Source organism: Tupaia chinensis, unplaced genomic scaffold (assembly GCF_000334495.1).
Source record: "Tupaia chinensis unplaced genomic scaffold, TupChi_1.0 Scaffold146445_1, whole genome shotgun sequence".
NCBI classification, from domain to species: domain Eukaryota; kingdom Metazoa; phylum Chordata; class Mammalia; order Scandentia; family Tupaiidae; genus Tupaia; species Tupaia belangeri.
In genome coordinates, this window is record NW_006206301.1 from 2,776,534 (window position 1) to 2,804,411 (window position 27,878).

Consider the following 27,878-nt stretch of genomic DNA (forward strand, 5'->3'; position numbering starts at 1 on the left):
CTACTGGAAATAAAGAATTAAGAGCACATTACGTGTAGCCTCTCTCTATTCCTCAACATTGGGCAGACCTGTGGGACTGAGCTGAAGGGGAGGCCAGCCACTCCCTGAGGAGCATGTTACTCTCTATCCAGTACTGGCCTAAAGTGCTCTGTAACACATTAAGTTATTCCTGATCATTCCCAATTTCCGTCTCTGAGGTAAAAATTCCCAGTTTCCCAACAATTTCCGTTTGTCCTGCTTGGGTCAAATGTCATCTCCTGAATTACTAGGGGGCTCAGCCATCCCATCTGTAGATATAACAATGATGGGCACAGCCCCGTTTGTAGGGGGAAGCAACTAGGAAAAGAGAGTCATCATGACTTACAGGTATCTTTACAATTATGTATCTAAAAAAAAAAAAAAAACAGCAGCAGAAGAAGAAAAGAAAGAACAATATTATTACTACTGTAGACTGTTCTGGGCCAAGAGTACCTGAAGCTCAGAGGAGTCCAGTGAAGAGCTAGTGTGTGGAGCTAGGGTTTCTCTTTCCGTAGTCCTCCACATCTGGCTTGTCACAGCAAATTTTCATAATATGGCCCCACCTAACACCCCGGTGCATTCGCCAGCCAAACTGAAACACTCTTCTAGAAGGACCATGCAGCACACCTGGCCAGCAGTGAATTCAGACAGACGAAAAAGGGACTGCAAAAGATGTTTTGGAAAGGAGGGTTTAGTATTAATAGAACAGGGTATCTGATCATGGTGAACAAATGGAAAACGACTCTTATAATCCTGTGGGAAATTTGTTTGTTTCAGGAAGAACAAAAACTTGCACAGATCCTGGACCAGCAGATGGTGTAATGGTTATGTCACTGAACTCCCATGTAGTCAAATAGCAGTTCGAGTTCTGGACCCCGTCAGCTTAAAACTCACGCCAGGCCCATGTGCATGAATGCCCCAAATCCCAAGAGAATGGAGAAGGGATTGTAGCCATCTCCCCAGGGGGTTCTTACTTTGTCTCTCTGTCTCTACAGAGTGCACGTCCCCTGTACCAAAAAAGTAGATGCACAGAAGAAATTGTAACCACAATGCATTACCTGTTAGGTAATAAGTGCATAATAGTCAAACAATGGTTACCAATTTAAGAAGTAATTTACATATTACTATGCACTTCACCCTTGAACAACATGGGTTTGAATTGCACGGTTGATACACACTTGAATTTTTTTCCTTTTTTAGTTTTATTTATTTATTTACTGCTAAAGGGCAAGTATGCTCACCAGAAAGAGAAACGAGTGAGAAAGTAAGAAATTGCACACACCCCCAGGTGGGGGCATGGCCACACTGCAGTCCGCTTGGCTCCATTCCCCTCTCAGGATTCTTAGCACCCAAGCACAAATGCTGCTGGATCTGGACTCTTAACAGTGCAGCCTGCTATGCAGGATCCAGGGCCGTAATCTCCACACCAACCGCTGGCCCACTTTTTTACATTTTGACCTAAAAACAAATTTATCACTTAAGAACATGAGATTTCCTACAAAAAGAAGCAGCAAATCCATTGTCTCTAGTTGCAAACTGCAGACTTGATTCCAGGGTGCCTCCTTTCTCAGACTGAGTTGGCTCTAGAGGCATCCACTGGTGGTCTATGGGTGAGGGTTCCTCTGTGCTGGGCTCTGTACAGCCCTCTCCTGAGTTTTAGGGATGGATTCTTCCAGCTTTTGTGGAAGTGCCCAGGATTGACTCCCTTCAGTGTCTGTGATCCAGGTGGTTCCATAAAGTTTCTCTCCTTGTTATTGTCCCAGGTGATATTCAATCATCATCTGGAGCTTCTCATGAGTTTGGTCCTTGGCACCATTTTTCTGCTGCAGGGAGACACTGCCAAGGTGGACTTGAGAAGTGGGCTGAGAATCTGGTCTCCACCTCTCTCGGGATGACTCATCACTGGTCTGTACAAAGGCTGCAGTGGTGGGGCTGCCTCCGAATCTGCTCTGCTTCCTCAGGGTCAAGGTCTGGTTCTAGCAGTAGACCATGAACTGGATCATCTAGGGGCTGCCCTCTTGTTCCTTGGCTGGGGTAGTTGGAGGGAAGAAGGATGGACTCAAGGACAGGGCTGGAGCTGGACAGGCACACTCTCCCTCAGGAGTAAGCTGTCAGTAAAAAAAAAGTTTTTTCACACTCACCATACATCTTTACAGCATACAAAATGGATTTTCCCAGCATGAATACACTGTAAATTAATCTAGTCAAAGATATTGCCATGCATTATCAGCAGATAATTTTCCATTTCTTTGGTTCATTGTTTTGCTCTTTCCTTCTCCTTAATTCCCTTGCTCCCATCCTCCATTCCATTGTCTACCCTCTTCCCACATTGTCTCTGCTATCTCCAGTTGCTTTCTGTGCCTTTATACCTTCCAATCCTTCAGTTTCTGCCATAGAGTGCAGACATTCAGAGTGGGGACATACAATACTTCTCCTTCATAGTGCAGCTTGCTTCGGTCAGCATTAAATTTCCCATATTTGTCCACTTTCAATCAAATGCCAGGGTCTCATTGTGTTTTTTTATAACTGAATATTTCATATGCCACACCTTTTCAATCAAATTATCTGTTCTGGGGCATTTGGGTTGATTCCATGTTTTAGCAATTGTGGATAATGTTGCAATAAACATGGATGTCCAAGTACTTTTCCAAATGAATGTTTTCCTATTCTTTCCGTAGATACCCAGGAATAGGGTTGCTGGATCGTATGGTAACTCTATTTGTAGGTTTCTGAGGAATCTCCATATCAGTAAAGTTTTTGTACAGTCAAAATTGACACAGTGATTTTCAACTTCCGAGGATCATGCACCTAACCCTTCTCATTACTCAAGAGTCAGTCAACTATACTAGGATGGAAAGGAAGAGGGAAAGATAACTCACAGGATGATCTTCCATGATAGTAAGTTAACAAATAACAAGTCTAGTCAGTAAATAAAGATGCAGTAAAATAAATTTACTATTTAAAAAGATAAATACCAGAAATGAATGCTAAAGACATTTGGGAAGAAGGACCAAGAGGTGGAGGGAGAATGGGATAAGAAAAAATGTTCTTTTTTGTTATGAAGTTCTTGTATTGATTGAAAATTTAAATTATGTACATATATTAATTAGGTAACAATATGAGGCAAAAGGAAAGACTTTGAGATGATTTTCTTTTTCATTAAGCGTGACATCTTAGACTACACTAGACCTTGAAATTAAGGACAATTGAGTCACAATGATTAAAGGTAAACTACTGACTCCACATTATAAGTCAATGATAAATAATTTCTAGGAATAGCTAGGAATTCATAATGAAGACAAAGAACGTTTCACAAGTAAGTACAAAATAGAACAACATCAATTTCGCTTAAAAAGGAGAATGGGGTGTTCAAATGTGTATATTTTCTATAGGTATCTGAGTGTGTGTGCACATACACATACAGAAAGATGTCATATACTTTCTAGAACATATACATGTTAAGTCTAAAAAGTCTTGTTAGCGAAAAATTTTTTTTCAAATTATTGTTGGATAAGTCACTGATCAATCATTTTTCAGTACCTAAAGAAATTTTAGCCACAAAACATCCAATTACATTCATAAAAAGATGTAAAAACTACCTACCTATATGGAAAAAGTTAAGTCTTTAGAAAAGTTGGAAAAGAAATAAGCAAAAATAATACCTATTCAATCACAATTAGAAATTTCAAATATCTGGAACTCAACACAAAACCCTGAAAAGTAGTTTTACATTATAAAATTTAAGGGACCAGCAGGTGGTGTAGTGATTAAGGTGCTGGACTCCAATATGGCCAACCTTGGTTTGAGTCCTACCAAGCAGCTTGCTTCTGTCTCTCTCTCTGTCTCTGGTGACTGTACATGCCCTATAGCAAATTAAAAAATATATATAATAAAAATAAAATTAAATGAATAATTATTTTAAAAATTATAAAATTTGGGACCAGCAGTTAGCATAATGGCTATGTCGCTGGACTCCCATGTAGTCAACCACGGTTCGAGTCCCGGACCCAGTGGCTTAAAACTCATGCCGGGCACGTGTGCGTGCGTTAACATTTAATTAAAGTAAAAAATCAACTATTATTTAAAATTTTATTGATAATCTTAATTAAAATAAATTTAATTACAAAAACCACTTGTCCTAAGAATAAAACAGTATGAGAAATTCTAAGTGCATGTGATCAACAAATAATACAAATACAATAATAATACTGCTTAAATCATGGTATCATATATATTTAATTTATTAGCTTTACACAAAAATAAAACAACATCCTACCTAGAAAATTATATTTATTGAAGCACTTTTCATCTCATCAACTGCAAGGCTCACAAGAGCCTATAACAAAGCTTAAGAGTCTGTTCACATGACAAGCAACATTAATAAGTTAATCCTTTAGAAGTGTCTATAATCCAGTATGATTTTCTTTTTCAGTTTCAGTACTTTATTTTTTAGTACCAGAAACAACCGCTAAAGGTGTTTAGGAAGATGGACTCAGAGGTGGGGAGACAATGGGATAAGAAAATGCTCTTTTTTGTTCTGAACTTTTTGTATTAGTTGAACATTTAAATTATGTACATATATTAATTAGGTAACAATAAGTATTTTATTTTCTAAATGAGACAGAATAGTTATATTGATATGAGGCAAAAGAAAAGACTGAAATGATTATTCTTTTCTTTCTTTAAACATAACATCTTAGACTCCACTCTAGACCTTGAAGTTAAGAACAACTGAGCCACAATGATCACAGGTAAACTACTGCCTCTACACTAGAAATAATTTCTAGGAATAGCTAGGAATTCATAACAAAGACAAAGAGTGTTTCACAAATAAGTACATGATAGAATAAGATCAATTTTGTTTAAAAAGGAGGATGAGGTGTTTGATTAAACAGTATTGAAAAAGCTAATTAAAATCTATCAGCAACAAAGTTAAATAAGAAATATGGAGAAAAATCAAATGTGTTCAATATTAACAATACAGCGTATGTGCCAACCGTAAACATCTTTAAACTAAGAATACTGAATTTAGTAAAATGTTATACTGTATCTAGTTATATCAGATACCTGAGGTAATTGTTTTTTGGAAAGCTTCTTCTCTCTTACACACAGACCTTAGAGAATCTAACATATACTGTAAATGCTCTGAGAAAGTATATTAAATTGTCCACATTAAGCAATGCTATCTGGCAGTATGTTAATGTGAATGAGAAACATAAAAAGGATAACTGGGTAATTTTTACTTCAAAACCTGAAATGAAAATACAGAACAGTGAGTTTATTTATGTATCTATTATAACTAGGTGTCTTAATCTATTTGTGATGCTAGCACCCGAGACTGTGTAATTTATAAAGAATGGAGGCTTATTTGGTTCATGATGCTGACAGTTAAAAAGTCCAAAGGCAAGGGGCCTGGCATCTCACTGGTTTCTGGTTCTATGTCACAACATGGCCAAGAGAAGAGGAAAGAAAAACACAAGCATGTGCAAAGAGAGACCAGCAGTCAGCTGACTGGGTTTATATCAACCCACTCTGGAGGGAATTCCTGACAACCTGTTGGCATTAATCTATTAATAAGGAATCTGTCCCCATATCGTCTTCCACTCCACCCCACCAACCAATGTGACCCAATGTGTGTCAACTTACACCGAAAGTTTCAGTAGGGGTACTCTAACCATATCACAAGGAATTGCTGCTTTCAAAATATTCATTCTTATAATAATTCTTTTGGGATTGCCTACTATTTAACAGGTACTGTGCTAGGTGCTGTTTGTACTCTGACGTATAGAACAAAATTCTCTACAAAGAAGGAAACTTTAGTCTAGGACATAAACATTATAGCCCTACAAATGTAATTCAATATGAGTTTTGGAACTAAAGAGATAAGTTTTTTCCAAATAGGTGACTTTTTATTTGAGTGTTTATAATTAATAAGTCAAAATTTTAGAGGGCCATCTATACTTAAAAATGCAAAACTGCTAAACTGACTATTTCAACTAACATTATACTTAGCTCATAAACAGTATTTTTTGTGTATTTTTCCCAAAGTACATTTTTACACACAGATTTTTAAAAAACAATGAAACAAACATTGCATCTATACTTGCATACCTGATCTTAGTAAAGTATAGAACAAGTTCCAATTTTTTAATCAGGACATCAAAGATCATTCAAATCAATCACATCATATATCTGAAACAGATGTTCATTAGTGCTTCAGCAAATCTGCAAAAAACAACTGTGACTGAATAGGAGACTGTTGTAATTAATCTTCATCATCTCTTTGAAAAGGTATTATCTGAATTTCTTTGGCTATCCTTTCTGCTAATGTTCGACTACTTGCAGCAATTATTCTTCGTGACATCAAATCAAATGGTCCACCTAAAATCAAATAAAATACGAAAAATGGTTATATCATATACAAAAATAATTCATACAAAAGCAATACTAATATGTACTATGGTTAACCCTAATATTTCAATACTTTCATTTTTCTTTTAAAAAACCTACTCTGTCACATAAAGATAATGTTTAAGGTCTAGCAGTACATAACTGAGTTTCTAAATATCTTTTTTTTTTTGAGTAATTATCAATTGTGGGCAAAAGATGGGGACCTCAATTCATATCAGTCTGAAAAATGTTGTCTTTTCTCTACTTCTCTTTTGCGCTCCTATTATCTCTTTATTGGAAGACTCTACGGACAGAAATCTGACTCCTGTGCATTCTCATACCATTCTCTTTCCCATTTCCTTATTTCTCTGCTGCACTTCTACCAGATCACTAGTGAATTCTTTAAACCCTGGTTCATCATTCACCTTAAAAAACTCACCAACAGTTGAGACAATTTAACCTTTTTAGACCCAAGACATAAAGTGATGATGTTGGAAGTGCACCGTCAACTACCACTATAGCTCTTGGTGCAAGCCTCAGACTCAGTGACTGTCCGGACGTTCTCTGCAACCTCTCAGCAGTTTTTGCTACTCACATTGAAATGGTTTAGCCATTTACCATGATCAGTCCCACATTATCATTTGCTCTTATCCTTGCCTGTATTTCTTAATGTTTACTTCGGTATTTCAGAAAACTACATGGCTTGTTTTTGCTTTAAAAGCTGAAGTATAATATCTACCAAATTTTTTTAAAAAAAACCCACATATGGGGCCAGCAGGTAGTACTGTGGTTAAAGGTGCTGGATTCCCTCATGGCCAACCATGGTTCAAGTTCTGGACCTGGCGGCTTCCTTTCTCACTTTCTCTCTCTCTCTCTCACTCTGTTCCTCTCTGGTCAAATTAAAATAAATAAATAAATAAATAAAGTTAAAGAATATAATTCTTAGGGGAAAAAATTAAAAAAAAAAAAAAAGATTCCAGGGACCAGCAGTTAGCATAATGGCTATGTCTCTGAACTCCCAGGTAGTTGGCCGCGGTTCAAGTCCTGGACCCGGTGGCTGAAACTCACGCCGGGCGCATGTGTGTGCGTGCCCAAGATCCCGAGAGGAGAATGGAGGAAAAGGGATCGTGGCATGGCCATGCCCCCTGGGGGGTGATTTCTCGCTTTCTGTCTCTGTCTCTCTTTGTCTTTCTGGCGAGCGCACTCGCCCTATAGCAAAAACCTCTCAAAAAAATAAAAACTTTAAAAAAGAACAAAAAACCCACATACAGAGGAAAGCACAACACATGTGGAGAGAAGACACAGTACTGCCCCCTCACTTTACCTGTTACATCCATCAGCACTCCGCCAGCTTCAGTGACAATAATGCCAGCTCCTGCCATATCCCAGCAGTGAATTCCCATCTCATAGTATGCATCTGCTCCTCCAGTTGCCACGAGGCACATATTAACAGCTGCTGTACCAACACCCCGGATCCTAACGATGAACATTCAAAAGTGAAATTAGAAAAAAATAACACTTACAAATAAAGTATTCCTCCTTAACTTCAAGTTTACATGTTGAAATAACCTGAGCCAATCTAGAGGCAAAGGTATATTTAACAACAACAACAAAGGCAGTATACAATTTTAAAGTAGAATTACATTAAATCTAATTAATCATGATATACTAATAAATCATGAAACTGATCTTCAAAAAGCAAACATTTAATAAGATAGACATTTAAAGAATGGTTATTCAGAAAAAAGATAAAGAAAATGCTATAATTCTACTATAATATCAGAAATATATATATTTGTCTAAACCAGTTTAGACTACAGTTTATGTTACATACACTCATGCCCCCTACAAGGCAAACAGTTTCTAACAGGCGTAAAATATCATGCCATTGTCATTCCTAACTGGGAATGTACCAAGTTAAGATAAATACAGATACTACCTGATAGCTATTATAGTAATAACTGATTTAAAAAAGAATCACCTATAAATGGGTGGGTGAAACTTTGATATTTCAGTGTCAAAAGGGCTCCCCAAAAGATACACAGTGATTATAATAATGGGGAAAACAACATCTTTCCAACGGACTACCACTACAGTATCTAAGTATCACCCAAAATGGGACAATGAAGTATCATGTGCCTCCTGATATGCTGTGCTGTGCAGGACAGAACATTACTTCTGTTGAAAAAACTGCCAAACTTCCTAATACAAACATGATCATAAGAAAATCAGATTAATCCAAACCAAAGGACATACTACAAAATAACTGATCTATACTTTTCAAAAACATCAAGGTCATAAACAGCAAAAAAATAAAATAAAAAATAAACTAAATAAACGATGGCTCTGGATTAAGAAAAACTGATGAGAAATGACAACTAAATGCAAAGCATGATCCTGGATTGGATCTTGGATTTCAATTTTTCAAAATCTGAATCTGAATAAGATTATGTTTATTATCTGAATCTGTATTAGATTATGTTTCAGTGTCAATTTCCTCATTTTTAAATAAGGTTCTTAAGGACTGTCCCTTTTATTAAACAAATATCTGCTGTATTTCTTAAAGGGTCATCATACTTATAAGTTACTTTCAAACAGTTTTTACTCAAGCACCTTTTATAATTGCTTAAATATTTGGAAATATGACCTGGGGTCTATTCATGAAGACCTTCATGGTTTATTTATTGTTAAAATTGATGACTGATATGATATTTGTTTTATAGCTTAAAAATTAAAAAAAAATATTATGCTGGAGTACATCCTTCGTGACAAAGGAATTTTTTAAAAAAGGATCAGAATGACAAGATGTTTCAGATTTAGAATATGTTTTCCTTACCTATTTCTTGCTTCATAGTAAACTTAAGAAATAGCAAGTGTGATAAATTTCCACAGATGTTTGTTTCCCACATAAGCCAGAGTAACTTTGGTGGCTTTTCTTAGTTTATTAAAAAAAAGATGTATTTTCTCATTTTATATGGGATGTGTGATAGATTGTGTCTCATGTTATGGAAAGCAAATACTAAAATAATCCTTTGGGTATTCTAGTCAGAGAGAGAATCCTAAACTAGAAAATCAACAGTAAAACCTACCAGCAATGCTTCTGGTTTGCTAATGAACATCATGAGCTCTCAGACAAAGGATTCTATAGTTAGCAAAGCATATTCAGCAAAACATATTCTTTTATGGAAAAATATTACTAAAAAATTATCAGAAAGACTATATAATTACCAGGTAATTAAGGCTATAGTCTAGATTCTCTGCTCTGTGTTCTGAATCCTTTCTTAGTCTGATCCACCCACAGAGCTAGTATGATATAGTGTAAAAAGAACCATCATTGGTGTCACAAAGATTTAGGTTTGCACTCCTGCTCAGTTACTTAAAAACCGTTTAATTCTGGGTCAGCAGCATGGGAGTTGAGGCAGTTAGATCCTACATGATCCACTATGGGGTTCAGGGTGTTTCTGGGGGCTTGAAAAACACCCTGGGTGCATAAATATGCATGACTAAAATCCCGAAATGAGAGAGAAATGGAAAAGAGGGATAGTGGTATGACCATTCCCCATAGAGGGTGCTTTCTTATCTTCCCTCTGTCTCTCTCTCACGAGTGTATGCACCCTCTGGCAAGTTTAAAAACAAAAACACAATCTTGAAAATTTCTTCTCCGAGTTTTAGCTTTCTCATCATCAAAGTAGGGAAGGGATACCAAGTTACCTTAGATGACTATTTAATGATTATAAATAATACATGTAAAGTATCTAACAGAATGCCTAGCATATAAGTTCTTCATAAAAAGTAGTTATGTTTATGATGAAATTATTCTATAAATCATAAGGACAGAAAACGTAACAGACACAGTACATTTCATCTAAGCCAATTCCCAAAAATTAAACTCAGAAAATGGACTCAAAATAATTTATTTTGTCTCATAAATGTTACTTCTTAACTGGGAATCTTGTAGACAGTTTATACTTGTTTAAGACATTCATTTAGATTACGACTCTCTTTAGTCTCATTTTGCTCTGTGTAAGTATTTGAAAATCACATTGAAAACCTAAAGAATCAGCTGATAGCAAAAGATCATTGGAAGAATCAGTAAGTCAGTATACTTCTTGGTAACACTTTTGAAAAAATCCTTTAGTAAAAATTATGTTTACTTGAAACAATGGCAAAATAAAAGGTTAAAGTTGATAATCACTTGCAGCTCTTTTATGGCTAACATAACCGTTTTATTACCCATGGTTAAAGTCCTTGCTTCAAAACACCACACTGAAGCAGTATTTTTTTTTTAACTATATTACTCTTCCCCCAAGGTCATCATTCTGGGAGGTTCTATAGCTACCCAAAAGCAATTTTTGCTTTTATTTTACTCTTTATTATATGGACCAAGTTAGTTTGTATGATGGTTAAACTATGCTTTGAATGTCCTGATTTCTAAAGGAGAAGTCTAATATTCAAGAAAGAGAAGTGATCTGGAAGCCAGGGTCCTCGTCATATCTCCAACTAGCTATGTGACCTCAGGTAGCTATTTCATTTCTGTGAAACTCAGTCAACTTATCTACATAATAAAGCTGATAATAAAGCTGGGTAATTATATATCTCTGGTTAGTTCTGAGAGCCTTATAATTTAGTAATGATATTTTCGAAAGGAAAAAGGAATAGTGGGTGGTGAAATAAAATCATACAAATCTTATGCTTCAACAGCTTATTTTAAACTATATTTTTTCATATAAACTACAGAAACATCAGAGAAATGCTACTTAATGTAGCTATTAACTATATAATGGAACTTCAAGAAGTTCTTGGAAAAATGAATCAAAGTATAGTTTAGTTTGGTGCAAAAAATTTGAAATCCATCCATTTTTAAAATATAATACACATTTGGGACCAATAGTTAGCATAATGGCTATGTCACTGGACTCCCATATAGTCGACCATGGTTCAAGTCCCAGACCTGGTGGCTTAAACTCACACCAGGCTCGTGTACATGCGTGCCCAAGATCCTGAGAGGAGAATGGAGGAGAAGGGATTGAGGCGTGGCCATCCCCCTGGGTGGGGGGTGATTTCTTGCTTTCTGTCTCTCTGGCAAGCGCACACACCCTATAGCAAAAATCTCTCCTAAAAATTAAAAAAACACATTTTCCACGAACTTTTTAAAGACCCATTGTATTAAATTTTTTAAAGAATTATTTTATTTAATTTTATTTATTTTTAATTTGACCAGAGAGGGACAGAGTGAGACTGAGAGAGAGAGAAAGAGAGAAAGCAAACCACCAGGTCCAGGACTCGAACTGCAGTTGGCCATGTAGGATTCCAGCATCCTTAACCACCACACCACCTGCTAGCCCCTCATTGTATTAAATGTAAGGAACTCAAAATTTAGCTTTTCTTGAAAATTTAAGAATAAATATTTCCTTTTACTATCTTCATATAAAGCCAACATTACAGAAGGACTATGAGGTCTGGAGAATAATAGTGGCATTCTGATTTTGAAAATCCCTATTACCTCCCCCCGGATAAAATCAACAAGGAAGATGAATAAAACCCACAGACGCTTTCCTCCAGCAGCTCTAGAAATCAGGAAACACAAACTTTCAAACTACCTATAAGCAAAAGGGAAAAACAAATTCTAACACAGTGATGCAAACCTATAGATGCTGGGGTTTCAGGAACAGAAGAAATGCTGTGACAAAAAGTAGAGGGAAGCAGAGGACTAAACCACTCTCAGAAAGAAAGTCAGACAAGGGACCAGCAGTTAGCATAATGGCTGTGTCGCTGGACTCCCATGTAGTCGACCATGGTTCGAGTCCTGGACTCGGTGGCTTAAACTCACGCCGGGCGCGTGTGCGTGCGTGCCCAAGATCCCGAGAGGAGAATGGAGGAGAAGGGATTGCAGCATAGCCATCCCCTCTGGGGAGTGATTTCTTGCTTTCTATCTCTCTGTCTCTCTCTGTCTGTCTGGCGAGCGCACACTCCCTACAGCAAAAACCTCTCCAAAAAAAAGTCAGACAATAAATATAAAAATACTGAACACAGATCAGGGCTTTGACCATTCCCTACGGGAGGTGCTTTCTCATTTTCCTTCTCACTCCTCTCTCTCCTGGGAGGGCAGGGAGTACATGGGCCCTCTGACACACACACATACACACACACACACACACAAAAAGGAAAACAATGCAACTTTTAAAAATGGGATAAAAGGGACCAGCAGTTAGCGTAATGACTATGTTGCTGTACTCCCACGTAGTCGACCGCGGTTTGAGTCCCAGACCCAGTGGCTTAAACTCATGCCGGGCGCGTGTGCGTGCGTGCCCAAGATCCTAAGAGGAGAATGGAGGAGAAGGGATTGTGGCATGGCCATCCCCTCTGGGGGGTGAGTGCTCGCCTTCTGTCTCTCTGTCTCTCTCTGTCTGTCTGGCGAGTGCACGTGCCCCATAGCAAAAACCTCTTCAAAAAAAAAAAAAAAAAGGGATAAAAGAAAAAGGGAAAGGGAGAGTAAAATCACTGACTATTATGTGGGCAACAGAGCAGAAGCCAAGAAATTCTAAACCCTTTATAGATAATTATGTAAGAAAAGAGTATTATAGGTATTGTAAAAAATTGTAATATAAAAGAGATCTATTGGAATAAAATGTAACCTTCCATAAATACAAAAAAAAATTAAAGGAAAAAGCAGAGCGAGCATACCAAATAAACACAGTAACTATAGCAAAATACACATAGTCTTTACAACACATGATAATACAACAGAATTGAGATGAAAGAAAACAGTCAAATAAATAAATCAAACAGGAATAACTTGTCTACTGAAGGAAAAAATTTCCAAATTAACTGATAAAGCAAAACTCCACTGCATGCTATATACAAGGCTCACACTTCAAATGCTGTGCTTCAATAGGGCTAAAAATAAAAGGATGGACAAAGATTTACCAGGCAAATAGGACAATAAGAAACCAGGGATTACAATTCTGCCGTCAAAGTAGACTTCAAGCCCTAGGCATGAAACAAGACAAAGGAATTCTTTACACTGTTAAAATTATACATTGGCCATTTACCTATTATGAGTTGGTATCAAATAACATAGCTCCTATCTACACAAAGTAAAGGCTACAAGAGGTGCAAGCAGAAATACAGAGAAATACACTAACAGTAGAAAACCATGGCATATCATTCTCAGTAGGAGAGAGGGCAGGCAGACAAATGCATACATATATAATAAGGTGGATCTTTTGGCGTTATATTGAACACTACACCCTGAAAATAGAGAACATACTTTTTTTTCAGTGTACATGGAACTTTTACAAAAACTGATTATATACTAGGGAACAAAGAAAACATCAGCAGGTCACTTAATGTAGAATTATTACAATACAATAAAAATACAGAATAAAAACAGAAAAAAGTAAAGTCTTTCCCTTATGGAAATTTAAGAATACGACTCTTGAGTAAAAGAAGAAATAAAAATTACAGAATTTATGAAAAATAATTGTAATGAAATAGCATATCAGAATCTATGAAATACAATGAAAGCCATGATTAGATGAAAATCCATAGCCTAAGTACATACATCAATAAAAAAAATGAATTAAAATAAATACTCAAAAAGGAAAAAAATGAGAAGGAAAGAACAATGTGAGTGAAATGAAGCACGGGATGGCCCCAGTCGCAGTAATGCGGTGGCAGGGTGCTCCTGTAGCCATACGGGAAAGCCAAGGTTTGGCTGGAGGAATAAGGGCATGCCAGCATGTTGGAGAAAGAACTTCCTTTCTCAGGAAATAAATAAACCTTTTTTTTTTTTTTTTCCTCCAGACGATGTGGTGGTTGAGGTGACTGGAGGATCCCACATGGCCAACTACTACGTCATTTGAGTTCTAGACCCAGTGGCTTCACAGACATTCTAGACATGTGTGTGTATAACCAAAATCCCAAAAGGAAGGGAAAATGGAGGACAAGAGATTGCAGCATGACCATCTCCCACTTTCTGTGGTCTCGCTTTCTCTTTCTCTTTTTATTTCTCTCACTCTGTCCCTCTCCAGTGAATACAGGTGTTCTACGGCAAAATTTTAAAAATAATCATTAAAAATCGAAAGCATAGGATGTAAATAAGTTAAAGAAGAAAAAAAAAGAGTAAACCAAATTAATAAATTAAAATTCTAGTTCTCCGAAAAAAATAGACAAACCATTAAGTAATTTAATCAAGCTCAAAAACAGGAAAAACAAAGAAAAAAAACACAATAATATAAGTGATAAGGGAGATATAAACTTCTCCCCCTTCCCCATAGGGCAAATGTGCTTGCCAGTGAGAAACACTGGGAGACAGAGAAAGGGAAGTGAGAAGTCACCCCTCAGGGTGGGACTGCCATGTCACAGTCTCCCCTCCTTCATTATCCTCTCAGGATTCTGGGCACACAGACATACGCGTCAGACATGTTTTCAAGCTGCCAGGTCTGGGACTCAAGTCATGTCAGTCCTATAGGAGTCCAGAACCTCAACCACCATGCCACCTGCTGGCCCTGAAATAACTATTGATATAGAGACACTAGAAGTTAATTGTAAGAGTCTACCTTGTATACTCCATTCAAGTGATTTGAAATCTTTGAGGAAGTAATCTTTTAGGCTGCTCAAGCCAAAAGACATGGCAACTAAATGTAATGTCAACCCTAGACTGAATCCTGCACTGGAGGAAGCCAAAGGCTATAAAGGATATCATTAGATCAACTGGCAAAACTAAATCTGCATGGGATGGTAGATTAGTTAGGAAGTAATTTTGCCATCGCACAGAAAGAGAACATCCCTATCTTTAGAAAAGATGGGGGAAAAAAACAAACACAAGTATTCAGTAGTAAAGAGTCATGATGTATTTACTCTACAATGACTCAGGGGGAAAAAAAACGCATGTGTATGCACATAGACATAAAAAGTGAAGAGAGTGAGAGAGCCATCAATCATGGCTCAACTGTAAAGCAATGCTCCCTGATGGATCCTCATGCGAAGGTCCTGGCTTGTGCCCTGAGGTCTCCCTGTACATGCTGGTTGTGTACATGGATGCCCATGATCCTAGCTGGTTGAGGTTAGGGGTGGGCCACAGTGTAAGATGCTGTTGAGGTGTGTCTCTCTCTTAAGAGGTAAAGAACTACATGAAGTTTAAAATGTTAAATTACCAGGATTTTTAGGTGGCAATGAAAAGAGCTTACCCATGAATTGGAATGCAAAGAAGCTTTTCCATGTTAGAAAGAATAATTCTTACAGTCTCTGGTGTTCTAGAAGAGCCAAACTCGGTCACCAAGAGTGACTTGGTAATATCTGTTAAAAAAAAAAAAAAAATTTAAATAATCAGATTTTAATTATTTGAATTCTAAAAAAATTTGACACATGTAATTTAGTATAATAGAATATTTTTATCCCTCTTGCTACTTTAATAAAATTTACTGCTAGGTCTTTAAATATTAAAATGCTGATTAATTTATTATCCCTAAGTGATTATAAGCATCAGCAAGAGTCTAGCTTCGGGGACCAGCTGTGAGCATAATGGCTATGTCACTGGACTCCCACGTAGTCGACCGCAGTTCGCGTCCCGGACCTGGTGGCTTAAAACTCACGCCGGGTGCTTGTGCGTATGTGCCCAAAATCCCAAGAGGAGAACGGAGGAGAAGGGACTGCGGCGTGGCCATCCCCCCTGGGGGGTGATTTCTTGCTTTCTGTCTCTCTGTCTCTCGGTCTGTCTGGCGAGCGCACGCACTCTATAGCAAAAAAAAAAAAATCTCAAAAAAAAAGTCTAGCTTCTCAAACCATGACTCAAAAAGTGCAGAATATAGACAATTTATCTCCATGCATGACAGGCTTAGTTAGAAACAAATATCTTAAATATAAAAGTAGAAGCTAAAAATTAAACTCGAGAAATTCATGGATTGAATAAGTGGTTGCTCTCTCATAATACCTCTATTTGCTAAGCTGACAGATTATTCAGAGTCTTGCCTCTCAGCTCTGAAACATCATGACTGACACTCAGGACACACTCAATACCTCATACTTGAGATGTATTCCATCAGCTGTGCTTGTTCCGAGCATGTGATAACTGTTGTACTGTTTCTAGTCGTTTCTTAATTAAATATTATAAAATTATGACACACATATTTTGGTTTTTGTCCACAGTTCCTGGCTCATAACTATTTGGCCTTTTGTCCTCAGTTCCTGAAGCTCCCAGAAGCAGGTTACAAAGAAAGTAAGACTCATTCAGTGGAGTCCTACCCCATCCTCAAGAGGAAGGAATGATGCAGAGAAAGGCCAACAATTTGACCATGCCTGGCTGAGTTTCTCCACTTGGTCCATTAGTCTTAAATCATATCCTTTTTACTCTGATCACACTGTTGTCCATGCTTTGATCATCACTGTGCGATGAAGTTTCCATAAAAATCCCCAAGGGCAGGGCTCGGAAAGCTTCTGGACAATTAAACACATGGAGGCTTACAGGAAGATGAAAGAGAACTCATCCACATGGCAGGGAGGTTGGCACCCCATCTCCACAGGGATAGAAGAAGCTCCTGTACTAAGACCCTTCTGGACCTCACCCTATGTATAGTTTCATCTGGTATATCTGTGCTTTTTTAAATATCCTATCTAATAAATCAGTAACCATAAGTTTCCCCCTGAGTTCTGTGGGCTGCTGTGGCAAATTAATCAAGCTTAAAGAGGGGTTCATGGGAAATCCAACTTGCAGCCAGCTGGTAAAAATTTCCAGAGGCCGAGATTTGCAACTGATATTTGAAGAGGAGAAGTCTGTCTGTGGGTCTGAGTCCTCAACCTATGTGATCTGACACAGAACTGAACTGAAATAAAGAATGCTCAGCTAGTCTGCTGGAGAACTGCTCGCTTACTAATTGGAGAAATCTCCACATATTTTTAGAATACAGAAGTGATCTATATTGAAAGCCTGATTACAAAAAGTAAAAGAATTGTTTCTATCAAAGCTACCACATTTCTTCAGTTGTAATATGTACCTTTTTCGTGCTAACATCTTCAGAATTACTCTGTGTCATCCAATTTTCAAAGTCTTAGAGTTCAAAAAAAAACAATGAACTAAAAAAATCAGCAGTTAGTGTAATGGCTATGTCACTGGACTCCCATGTAGTCGACCGAGGTTCAAGTCCCCGACCCAGCGGCTTAAACTCACGCCAGGTGCGTGTGTGTGTGTGTGTGTCCAAGATCCCAAGAGGAGAAAGGATTGTGGCGTGGCCACCCCCCCGGAGGGTGATTTCTCGCTTTCTGTCTCTCTGTCTCTCTCTGTCTTTCTGGCGAGCACACACGCCGTGTAGCGAAAACCTCTCAAAAAAAAAAAAAAATCTGCTTTCAAATTAAGTATTTGCTTCAGGGAAAAAAAAATATAAAATTCTAGAAGGATTCTGACCTCAAATTATTATGCAAGTAGCTCTGCATTTTTGCTGAACTTGAAAGAATGTTATGGTACACTAGAAAATGCTGGATGTGGTTTATGGGAAAAAAGTTAATCAAAACTTCATCATCTGTAGGCCAGCCCCATAGCCTGGGGTTAAGAGAACCAGATCCCACATAGTCTACCACGGCTCAAATCCCAGCCACAGCAGCTTGAGAAACATACCAGATTATGGGCATGTGTGGGTGTGCCCAAAATACCAACAAGATGGAAAAATGGAGAAAATGGGATTGTGACATGCCCTCTTTTTAGTTTTTTTCCCTCCCTCTTTGGCAATTAAAAAAAAATTCACAATCAACTCTCACATAGAGAAAGATTTAAAGTAACAATCATCTAGCTTATGAAAAATGGGTATCAATTTTAATGATTCTAAGCTTTAATAAAAATTTTTTGCAATTTATTGGCTAATAATTGGTCCAAAAGCAGTATAGAGAAGAATGTTCCAAGGAATTCTCAGAAGATGCAGTGGCTTAAACAATAAACCCTGAACTCCATTCACCTTCGGTCTCCGTTATCTAACATAATGCTGAGCCTGAAGTGTGTGTTTGCTCAATTACATTTGCTTTCCCTGCTTCCTCATAACGCATTCAGAATTGAAGTAAAAATAAAAAGTGAAAAGAAAATAAACACAATCTGTGAATCAGTGCACATGTGGAGAACTATATAGGTTAACATTTTAAAAAAATAAATAAAATGAGTATACTATATCGATTGCACCAAAAACTGGAGAATAAACCTACCTTCTTGTCGAGAAACCTGTAGCTTTTGGCCATTACAAAAGGCTCCTTTTCCTTTCCTGCCAGTATACATCTTATCTTCCACACAACTGTACACAACTCCAAATTCCATCTAGACAAAGACAAGTTTTCTTTACCAAACCCGAGTATTTTTCTTCATAAAATCAACTATCTCTAAGATAGTGACAAGAAAATCTGGTATACTGACTAATAATAATGCATGCAAATGGCTAAAACATGGGTATTTAAAATACTAATTTCCTGCCTAGTTAAAAAAAAAAAGGTCATCAGACCTGAAATTCCTGACCCTCCTCCCACTCACATCCAGACTTAAGGAGTAACAGCCACCTTCTCCCAATCCCATAGGCCTCAGATGAAGACAGATCTGTCCTACGTTCTAAGCTGAACCTTCTTCCTGCATTAGGATTCCCACCCTCTCATATATTCTCTGAAACAATTCTCCATCAGATGGTCCCTTTTCTCTTAGACTTTTCTTCAATACCTTCTCATCAAGTTTCTCCCTCTATTCTGCTATGGTCTGAATGTTCTGTCTGCAAAACTCATGTTACAATTTAATTGCCTATGTAATGTGATCGGGAGGTGGAATCTTTAAGAGGTAACTAGGCCATGAGAGGTCCCACCCTCATGGGTGAGTTCAATGCCTTAACAAAAAGGTTTCTGCAAGTGGGCTCTCTCTTGGCCCTTCTGCCTTCTGCTATGTGAGGATTCAGCCTTCCTACTGTCTGGAGGACAAAGCACATAAGTGCACCATTTTGGAAGAAGAAAATCGCTTCACCAGACACCAAACCTGCCAGTTCCTTAATCTTAGACTTCTCAGCCTCTCCAACTGTGAGTCAATAAATGTCTGGTCATTAGAAACTACCCAGTCTTAGGTATTGCATTAGAGCAACACAGATAAACTAAGACATTTACAAAATCTTCTTTTCCCTTCCCTGCTATGAATAGCCCACACTTTGCCCTCTCTTAATCTCCTCTTAAAACATTACAAGTGGGCCCTTCCCTTGATCACTCATTTTTCAGAAACTCCTGCAGAGGTCACCAATGAACTCCTACTGACCAAATGCCTTGTCTGAAGATCAGGAGACTAGTGACTATCATCAATACTTCTTCAATATTTAATTCAGTACCTCTTGTTTCTGAGAGTATGCTCACAGTTCTCACTTACTCAGTGTTTATCATATAGAATCTTCTCTGCCTAGTCCTTAAAAGTTGTGTAGCAAGCTTTTTTTCCCTTTTCCACTGTTTCAACTTCCCTTTTAGTACTCTTAATTTTTAATATTGGTCCCTTCTAGTTCACAAATTCAACTACCACCCATGATTCTGGCTCCCATCAACCCCATCATCACAGGTTAAGAACCTATGCTTCAGAACCTAGTCTTGCAGAAACCTTGTTCAAAGAGATCAAAATAATTCATTGCCTGATCATGCCCCATTCTTTCCCTGACAAGTCTCCTTTATCAAATTTTATCTTAAAGCTACTTCCTGATTTTGGCATTTCCTTGGCTATTCTCACTGCCTTAATATATCAGGTTGTCAGAAAGTTCATGACACATTTTTGCATAGAAAAACAGAAAAATTCGTCATAACTTTTCTGTTGACCCAATAATTTAGCTACTTCCACTCCCAAATATAATTTCTACATCATTACAATTATCTATCATTTTCTGCTTAAAAACCTTCACTGGTTTCTGACAGCCTAGAAATAATATCTAAAAATTCTTGAGTGGACAAGCCACAGTACCTTATGGTAAGGTCACAACTAACTAACTTCTTCAATCTCTACTCCAGCCACTTTCAGTGTTTCACTCTTGATCAACACCTCACTGTTCCCTATGTTCTTCAATGTCTCCAAGATATTCTAATTAAAATGCCTTTTTACTTGGTAAACCCCTACCTAAAATAAGTAGCAATCCACATGACTAGCTTCTAAGACTTCTTTCTTCTGTTACCAAGATTTCTCCAACCTACTCTCAGCAGATTTGTTTATGATTAGCTCCTATAATATCTAACTCTATCACATATATACTGGTGATTAAATACTGAACTGTATTTCAGTTGCATCTATTTCATACTATAACTCCTGCTTCTGGGAAAATATAAAATTTTCTTCACTAGAAATATATCCAAAAAATTTAAGAGTCCTATGACTTATATTTAGAACAACAGTTATATAGACTACAGAAACATTGAATCTACTATAGAGAAACATTTACTCCTTCTCAGAAAATAAGAAAAAAAGCATTTTATCAATCATACATTTAAAACCCACCTTTTTATTTACAACAAAGCCAATCGAAACAGCGACAAAAGGAAATCTTGAGAAAAAAGACAAAGCAAGAAATTAACCAAGATAGAACTTATTTTCGATAAAATTCACCTTTTCATATATAAGTGTTCACAAAATTTTCATATAAACGGTCTCATCCCTCCTCCCCCAAAAAGATAGGCTGTAGAAAAGAATATATAGCCCTTTGCATAAATAGGAGTTATATTAGGGGTATTATCTACATATTCTTACATATATACAGGATGCCTCTACAGACATGAAACATCTTTGAAAGAACTTACATAACTTCAATGATCTCTTCCAGGAGTGAATTGTGGGAAACCAGGGGACAGAAGTGGGAGGGAGGGACACTGCACTGAGGAACATTTTATCTTTGGAATGTCAAGTGCCATGAAATATAGTAACTATGTAAAAAATATTTTTTCAAAACATTAAAATAGATCTTGGGACCAGCAGTTAGCATAATGGCTATGTCGCTGGACTCCCATGTAGTCGACCGTGGTTCACATCCCAGACCCGGTGGCTTAAAACTCACGCAGAGCGTGTGTGCGTGCATGCCCAAGATCCCGAGAGGAGAATGGAGGAGAAGAGATTGCAGCGTGGCCACCCCAACGGGGGGTGATTTCTCGCTTTTTATCTCTCTGTCTCTGTCTGTCTGGCGAGCGTACGCGCCCTATAGCAAAAAAACCTCTCCAAAAAGAAAGTAGAAAAAAAATTTAAAAAGATCTTAACAATTTAAAAAGTGACCATGGTTAAATATAAATGACTCTTCTTTGGTCATTTTTACCTACAGCCTGGACCCATGATAAACACAGGTATCAAAGTAGACTAAATACATTATAGAGACTGCGACACCAAATTTGGAGCTTCACAAATATAAACTGTTAAGCAGTTATTTCTATGGGAATGTGATGGTTTGAACACAGAGGTAGTAATTTCTTTTTATTCTCTCCTTTATATAAAATACTTTTTTTTTTTTTTTTTTATTTTGGGCATGCACACACATATCTGGCCTAAGTTTCAAGCCCCCAGATCCAGGACTTAAACCATAGTCAACTACGTGGGAGTCCAGCAACGTAACCATTTCTCCATCTGCTGGTGCCAAAGGATAGGTACTCCTGACAGCGTCTTGCCCTGTTATTAAAACCGAGCAAGAATCTCCTAAAGTATTTTCTAGGGTTCCTAAAATATAAAGTCCATTTGCATTGTAATGGCCCAGAGTAAGGAGTCAGTCTTCAGACTTTGATTATGATAATGACCAACATGGACCATGAGTGAGGGCCATTTGACCTCTAAAACTCTCACTTAAAGGAAAGAAGGTTTTCATTTCAATATGTAAGATGTTTTATAGGCTGGAAACTGCTGGGTGTGAGCTCAGAGACTCCAGGCTGAATGGTTCTAGACACCTGAAGAAGAATTTGATTATCTAAGGCCCTCACCAATCAAGAATGCCCACGAGATGATCATACCCTCTTGAACTAATCACTGAACTGATCATGCATCTAGGACCTCTGACCCTAGTTTTGCCCTTAAAAACACATGAGGGGGAACATTTCAGGGAGAACAGGTCTTTTCAGCATGAGCTGCCCACTCTCCTTGCTTTGCGCTTTTCAGTAAAGCTGTACTTTCCTTCATCACACCATGTGCCTATGGTTTGGTTTTATAGCGCTTGGGCGAGCGGACCTGAGTTGAGTTCAGCAACATTATGACCCTCCTGCACCAGTCTTCCAATTAGCTAGAATTATAAGCATATGCAACTGCACCACGCAAGTTCAGGTTGACCTGGGAACCAAACGTGCGCCTCATAAACTTCGTAAAGTTCATGATAAAATGGAATTAAGATATGACTTAATTAGGTTTCATAAAAATACTGAAATCCATGCAGGTTTTTTAATATATATACACATTTCCCACTAACTTTTTGAAGACCCTTGTATTCATTAGGTCCCAAGAACAGATAATTCTATGATGCAGGTGCCATTAATAGGGCCATTTAAAATCTTTTAAAAACTGAGACTTAGGACTTTTTTTTTTTTTTTTTTGAGAGATTTTCACTGTAGGGCGCGTGCGCTCGCCAGACAGACAGAGAGAGACATAGAGACAGAAAGCGAGAAATCACTCCCCAGGGGGGATGGTCACGCCGCAATCCCTTCTCCTCCATTCTCCTCTCGGGATCTTGGGCACGCACGCACACGCGCCCGGTGTGAGTTTTAAGCCACCGGGTCCGGGACACGAACCGCAGTCGACTACGTGGGAGTCCAGCGACATAGCCATTACGCTAACTGCTGGTTCCCTAGGACTTTTGAACCACTCTTTCTCTGTCCTTTTGGGCCTGCTCCTACTTCTCAGGTGTGTACTTTCACTTTTACTTAATAGACTGCCTTTTCCTTTAGCTAAGAGAAAAAAAAAAGAAACACACACATACACACAAAACAAACCTGAGGCTTAGGGAAAAAAAACAAAAACAAACAAAAAAAACCTGAGGCCTATTAGTTCCAAAGCTAATAAATAAAAAGTACCAATATTAAAGCCCAAGTGTGTTGATCCTAAAACCCATACTTTTTTAACAGCTTTTTTCTCTCCTGGGCTGAACTCATGTTTGTTTTTATTTTTATTTTAATTTTTTTTAATTGCCAGAGGGTGCATGCACTAGCCAAAGACAGAGAGAAAGGAAGAAGGCGAAAAAATCCACTAAATCAGGCGTGGACACAATGCAATTCCTTCTCTTCCATATCTCCATCCTGTAAGGATTTTGAGAATGCACACACACCTGGCATAATTTTCAAGCTGCTGGGGATGGGATATGAGCCACAGCTGGCCATGTGGGATACAGCTCCTTTAACCACTAGGCTATGGGACCAGCCTTAACTCATGTTATACAGCGGCATTCCAACAGTGAGCTCATGAGTGTCTTTACTGGTCTCAAAGCTGCAATGTTGGGACCAGCAGTTAGCGTAATGGCTATGTCGCTGGACTCCCACGTAGTCGACCGTGGTTCGCGTCCCGGACCCGGTGGCTTAAACTCACGCCAGGCGCGTGTGCGTGCGTGCCCAAGATCCCGAGAGGAGAATGGAGGAGAAGGGATTGCAACGTGGCCATTCCCCCCTGGGGGGTGATTTCTCGTTTTCTATCTCTCTGTCTCTCTCTGTCTGTCTGGCGAGCGCACGCGCCCTATAGCAAAAACCTCTCCAAAAAAAAAATGAAAAAAAAAACCTACAATGTTGCTTGCTTACATTTTCATATGGCTCCAAAAGTAAGCAAAGAATGGGGGACAGGGCTCTCTGGCATATAAGACAAGTCCACAACATTACCTTTTTACCTCCACCGTTGCTGATAAAAAGTTTGTATGATACATATATTTTCTTAGAATAAAGAAGTTTAAACAAATTAGATAATTCTCCAAAGTGTATATGTTTCTGAACAGTCATCCAAAGCTCCATCCAATTAATACACAAAAAATTATTATAGTAAAATTGTAAAAGCATACCTATGTACAAAATTAGTTGTCCCATCAATGGGGTCAATGATCCATGTGGGATTGTCTGTTAGAACACTTTTTTCCCCAGCTGCCACAGATTCCTCTCCAATGAAGCTAAAAGCAAGAACAAACTCTTCATCTTTTTACTACTTTCCACAATTTCAGTCCATAACATTTTGTAAACTACATGGACTCTACTGTAAAACATAAAAGTCTGTACATTTCTATTATTCCTCTCCTTTTCTTACTGAAAAGACTAATAAAAATGAGGAAGCTTTATTTATTTTATCTCTTACCAAATCATATTTTAAAAAATCACAGACTTAAAAATTCAGAAAGACAATGCCAGGGTAAGTAAAGGTGCACACACACGCACAACATATGCACATCTAAAAAGTATTGTTGCAGATGAGAAATCATTAAGGAAATGGAGTGACTTTAAAATTAAGTCTGTGGGGGCTAGCAGGTGGTGTGTTGGTTAAGGTGCTGAACTCCCACATGGCTGACTATGGTTTGAGTCCTGAACCTGGTGGCTTGCTTTCTCACTTTCTCTCTTCTCTCTCTAGTAAAATTAATAATAATTATAAATGAAGTAATTCTTTTTTAAAAAACTAAGTCTATGAGGCAGTAGGTGGCATGGTGGTCAAAGTGCTAGACTCCCACATGGCTGACCATGGTTCAAGTCCTGGACCTAGTAGCTTGCTTTCTCACTTTCTCTCTCTCTCACTGGTAAATATATGTGTCCTAGAGCAAAATATAAAAAAATTATAGTAATTATAAATAAAATTAAATAGTTCTTTTTTTAAATTATTTTATTTAACTTTATTTACTATTATAATTTTCCAGCTTGATCAGAGAGACAGAGAGAGAAGGAAAGTGAGAAAGCAAGCCACCAGGTCTGGGACTTGAACTGTGGTCAGCCACATGGGAGTCTAGTGCCCCTAACCACCATACCACCTACAGACCCCAAATAAATCTTTTTTTAAAAAAATGTCTATTAATTCTCTAATACTCCTCTCTTTAGGAGCTAGAGCCTAATACCTTTCCTTAAGTGAAAAGCAGATCTACCAATTATTGATAAGTTTCTAAAGTAAAAATGACAGTGTATAACTCCAGAGACCAGTTTACAAAATGACCCTGTGGTTCCCTTCTTTTTCACCATGAGTCTCCCTCCCTGTGTCACCCCTCTCCCCACTGTGGGAGAAGCCAGGTCCTATGCTGTGAGTTGCTCTGTGAAGAGGCCCACAGAGCCTCTTCACAGAGTAAATAGTAAAGAACTTTGGGAAACTACCAGCAGACAACCTATAAGGAACTGAGATATCTGCCAGCAATCAACAAAGTGAACAGATTCCTCAGCCTCATAGAGCCCTGAAATGACTGCAGCCCTACCAACAGGCTGGTGGTAACTTCATGAGACCTTGGCTAGAATCATGCAGCTAAGTACTCCCATATTCCTAATCCCAGGGAACTGTGAAATCACAAATATTCACTGTCTGAAACAGGAGTCCCTAATCACAGGGCCACAGACTGGTGCCAGTCCATGGCCTGTTGTCTCATAGCCCACAATACCCTATATGGTCAGGGTAGGGGCGGCAACTGTTTGTGTTTGTAGCCACTCCCCATTGCTTGCATTATATCCTGGGCTCTGCTTCCTGTCTGATGCGCAGTAGTACCAGATTCTCATGAGAGTGTGCTGTATACTGCAATGTGGTAGTTGTGGAAATGAGGTATACTTGGGTCATCCCAGGACCAACTCCCAACCTAGTTTGTGGCGAGATTGTCTTCTATGATGTCAGTCCCTAGTGCCAGGAAAGTTGGGGGCTGTTGGTCTAGAGCTCTAAGTTTTTAGGGTAATTTTCTTTGCCCTAATAGACATGGAACACAGAAAGCAATAAATAAGTCAATAAAAAAGCAAATCATCTACCAAAATTATTTTGAGCACATGCCTTCCTAAAAAATGCTATAAAAGAAATATGCAGTAAGTTTCATAAGTGATGTCTGAGTTCACTGGTTTTCTCTTTTCTGTTTTCTTTTATCCAACACTGAATGGCCCTAATAAGCTGTCCTAATCATGACTTATAATTTTTTTTCTCTTAGTTATAATTACCTTCTTATTGGGAGAAGTATACTTAGCCATAACTTTAAGATCTTTTTTTTCTTCTCAGTGGCTAAAAAGACCAGGAATGGCCAATGGCATTATTAGAAAGAAGTATAGAATGACAGTGCCAAAACTTTAGAATGATGGCAATGTTCTGGCTATATTTCTGTGAAGTAAGAGAGAAAAGATTTTCTCTAGCATTCCCTAAAATTACTGCCACTCTGCCATCTAAAGAAGTCTGCAGTGTACAGCCCAATATTAAACGTTTAAATCTTGCCTAAGAGGGACATTTGTTACATGGGCTTCCCAATGTCCAAACATTCCTTTGGAATCTAAATATTCCCTCTTCCCAGCAACCTGGCAGGCTGATCATGGGCAAACAGCCTAAACTCAACAACCGCATGCTCCTGCCTAGGATTGTGTATAGAAGCAAAACTCCTGCCTAGTACACTGACTCTATCTGGGTTTCATTTGAAATGAAAACAAGAAATACCTGTGAGATGGATACTTTTCCTTTATGGAAGAGATAAGCATTTTTTCAACTTTTTGGTCAGTAGCAGTTACCAAATCAGCTGGAGAACTTTTAATCATAACATTCATTTCATTTTTCAGGGCTTCACGAACCACCTACAAAGATTTTTTTGGTAAACGAATAGAAAAAGGCATAAATAATATTAAATCATTCAAAAAGAGAAAATACTGAAATGATTTAAAATATTAAATATATCTTAAAATGATACTCTTAACATTTTCTCACAAAAATGTCGATAAAATTAAGTCTTTAACAGTTATTGGGACCAGCAGGTGGCGTGGTAGTTAAGGCCCTGGACACTCCCACATGGCTGACTATGGTTCGAGTCCTAGACCTGGTGGCTTGCTTTCTCTTTCTCTAGTCAAAATGAAAGAATGAATAAATAAAATTTTAAAAAATTAAAAAAAAAAACAGTTATTAATAGGGGCCACCAGGAAGTATAGTGGTTAAGGTACTAGACTCGTACATGTCTGACCATGGATTGAATCCCAGACCTGGCAGCTTGCTTTCTCACTTTCCTTCTCTCTCTGTGTGTGTCTCTGTCTCTCTCTGCCTCTCTGATCAAATTTAAAAATAATAATTAAAAAATTAAATAAATAATTCTTTAAAAAATTTTAAGTAAAAAAGGTTATAACCTTCTAGGTACAAAATTAGAATTTATTTCTTATTTTAGATTTGTAACTCTCATCACCATAAAGTTTAATAATATAAAACTCTATTTAAACTGTTTATTAAATGAAAACTAAAGTAGATGAATCAAACTACATCTTGTACTTTGCAAAGCAATCACATACTGTCCACACCCATCACATCACAGCTGAAAACACTTTAGTTCATACCTCTCCAGCTTGTCTTGCTAGGGTTACTGCAT

General features: G+C 37.9%; 1 protein-coding gene across 3 annotated transcripts; it reads right to left on the reverse strand.

The window, feature by feature from the left end:
• Positions 1-1,715: 1,715 nt before the first annotated feature.
• On the reverse strand, positions 1,716-27,878 carry IMPA1 (inositol monophosphatase 1; the record flags this gene model as incomplete). 3 transcript variants are annotated; one of them, XR_001369776.2, is given in 9 exon segments in its annotated part: positions 1,716-2,126; positions 6,130-6,399; positions 7,733-7,884; positions 15,600-15,708; positions 18,595-18,703; positions 20,882-20,927; positions 24,387-24,491; positions 26,969-27,102; positions 27,847-27,878. XR_001369776.2 is itself a non-coding variant. In XM_014584334.2 (8 exon segments), coding segments are annotated over 8 exon segments (803 nt in total), but the record flags the coding sequence as incomplete, so codon positions are not given.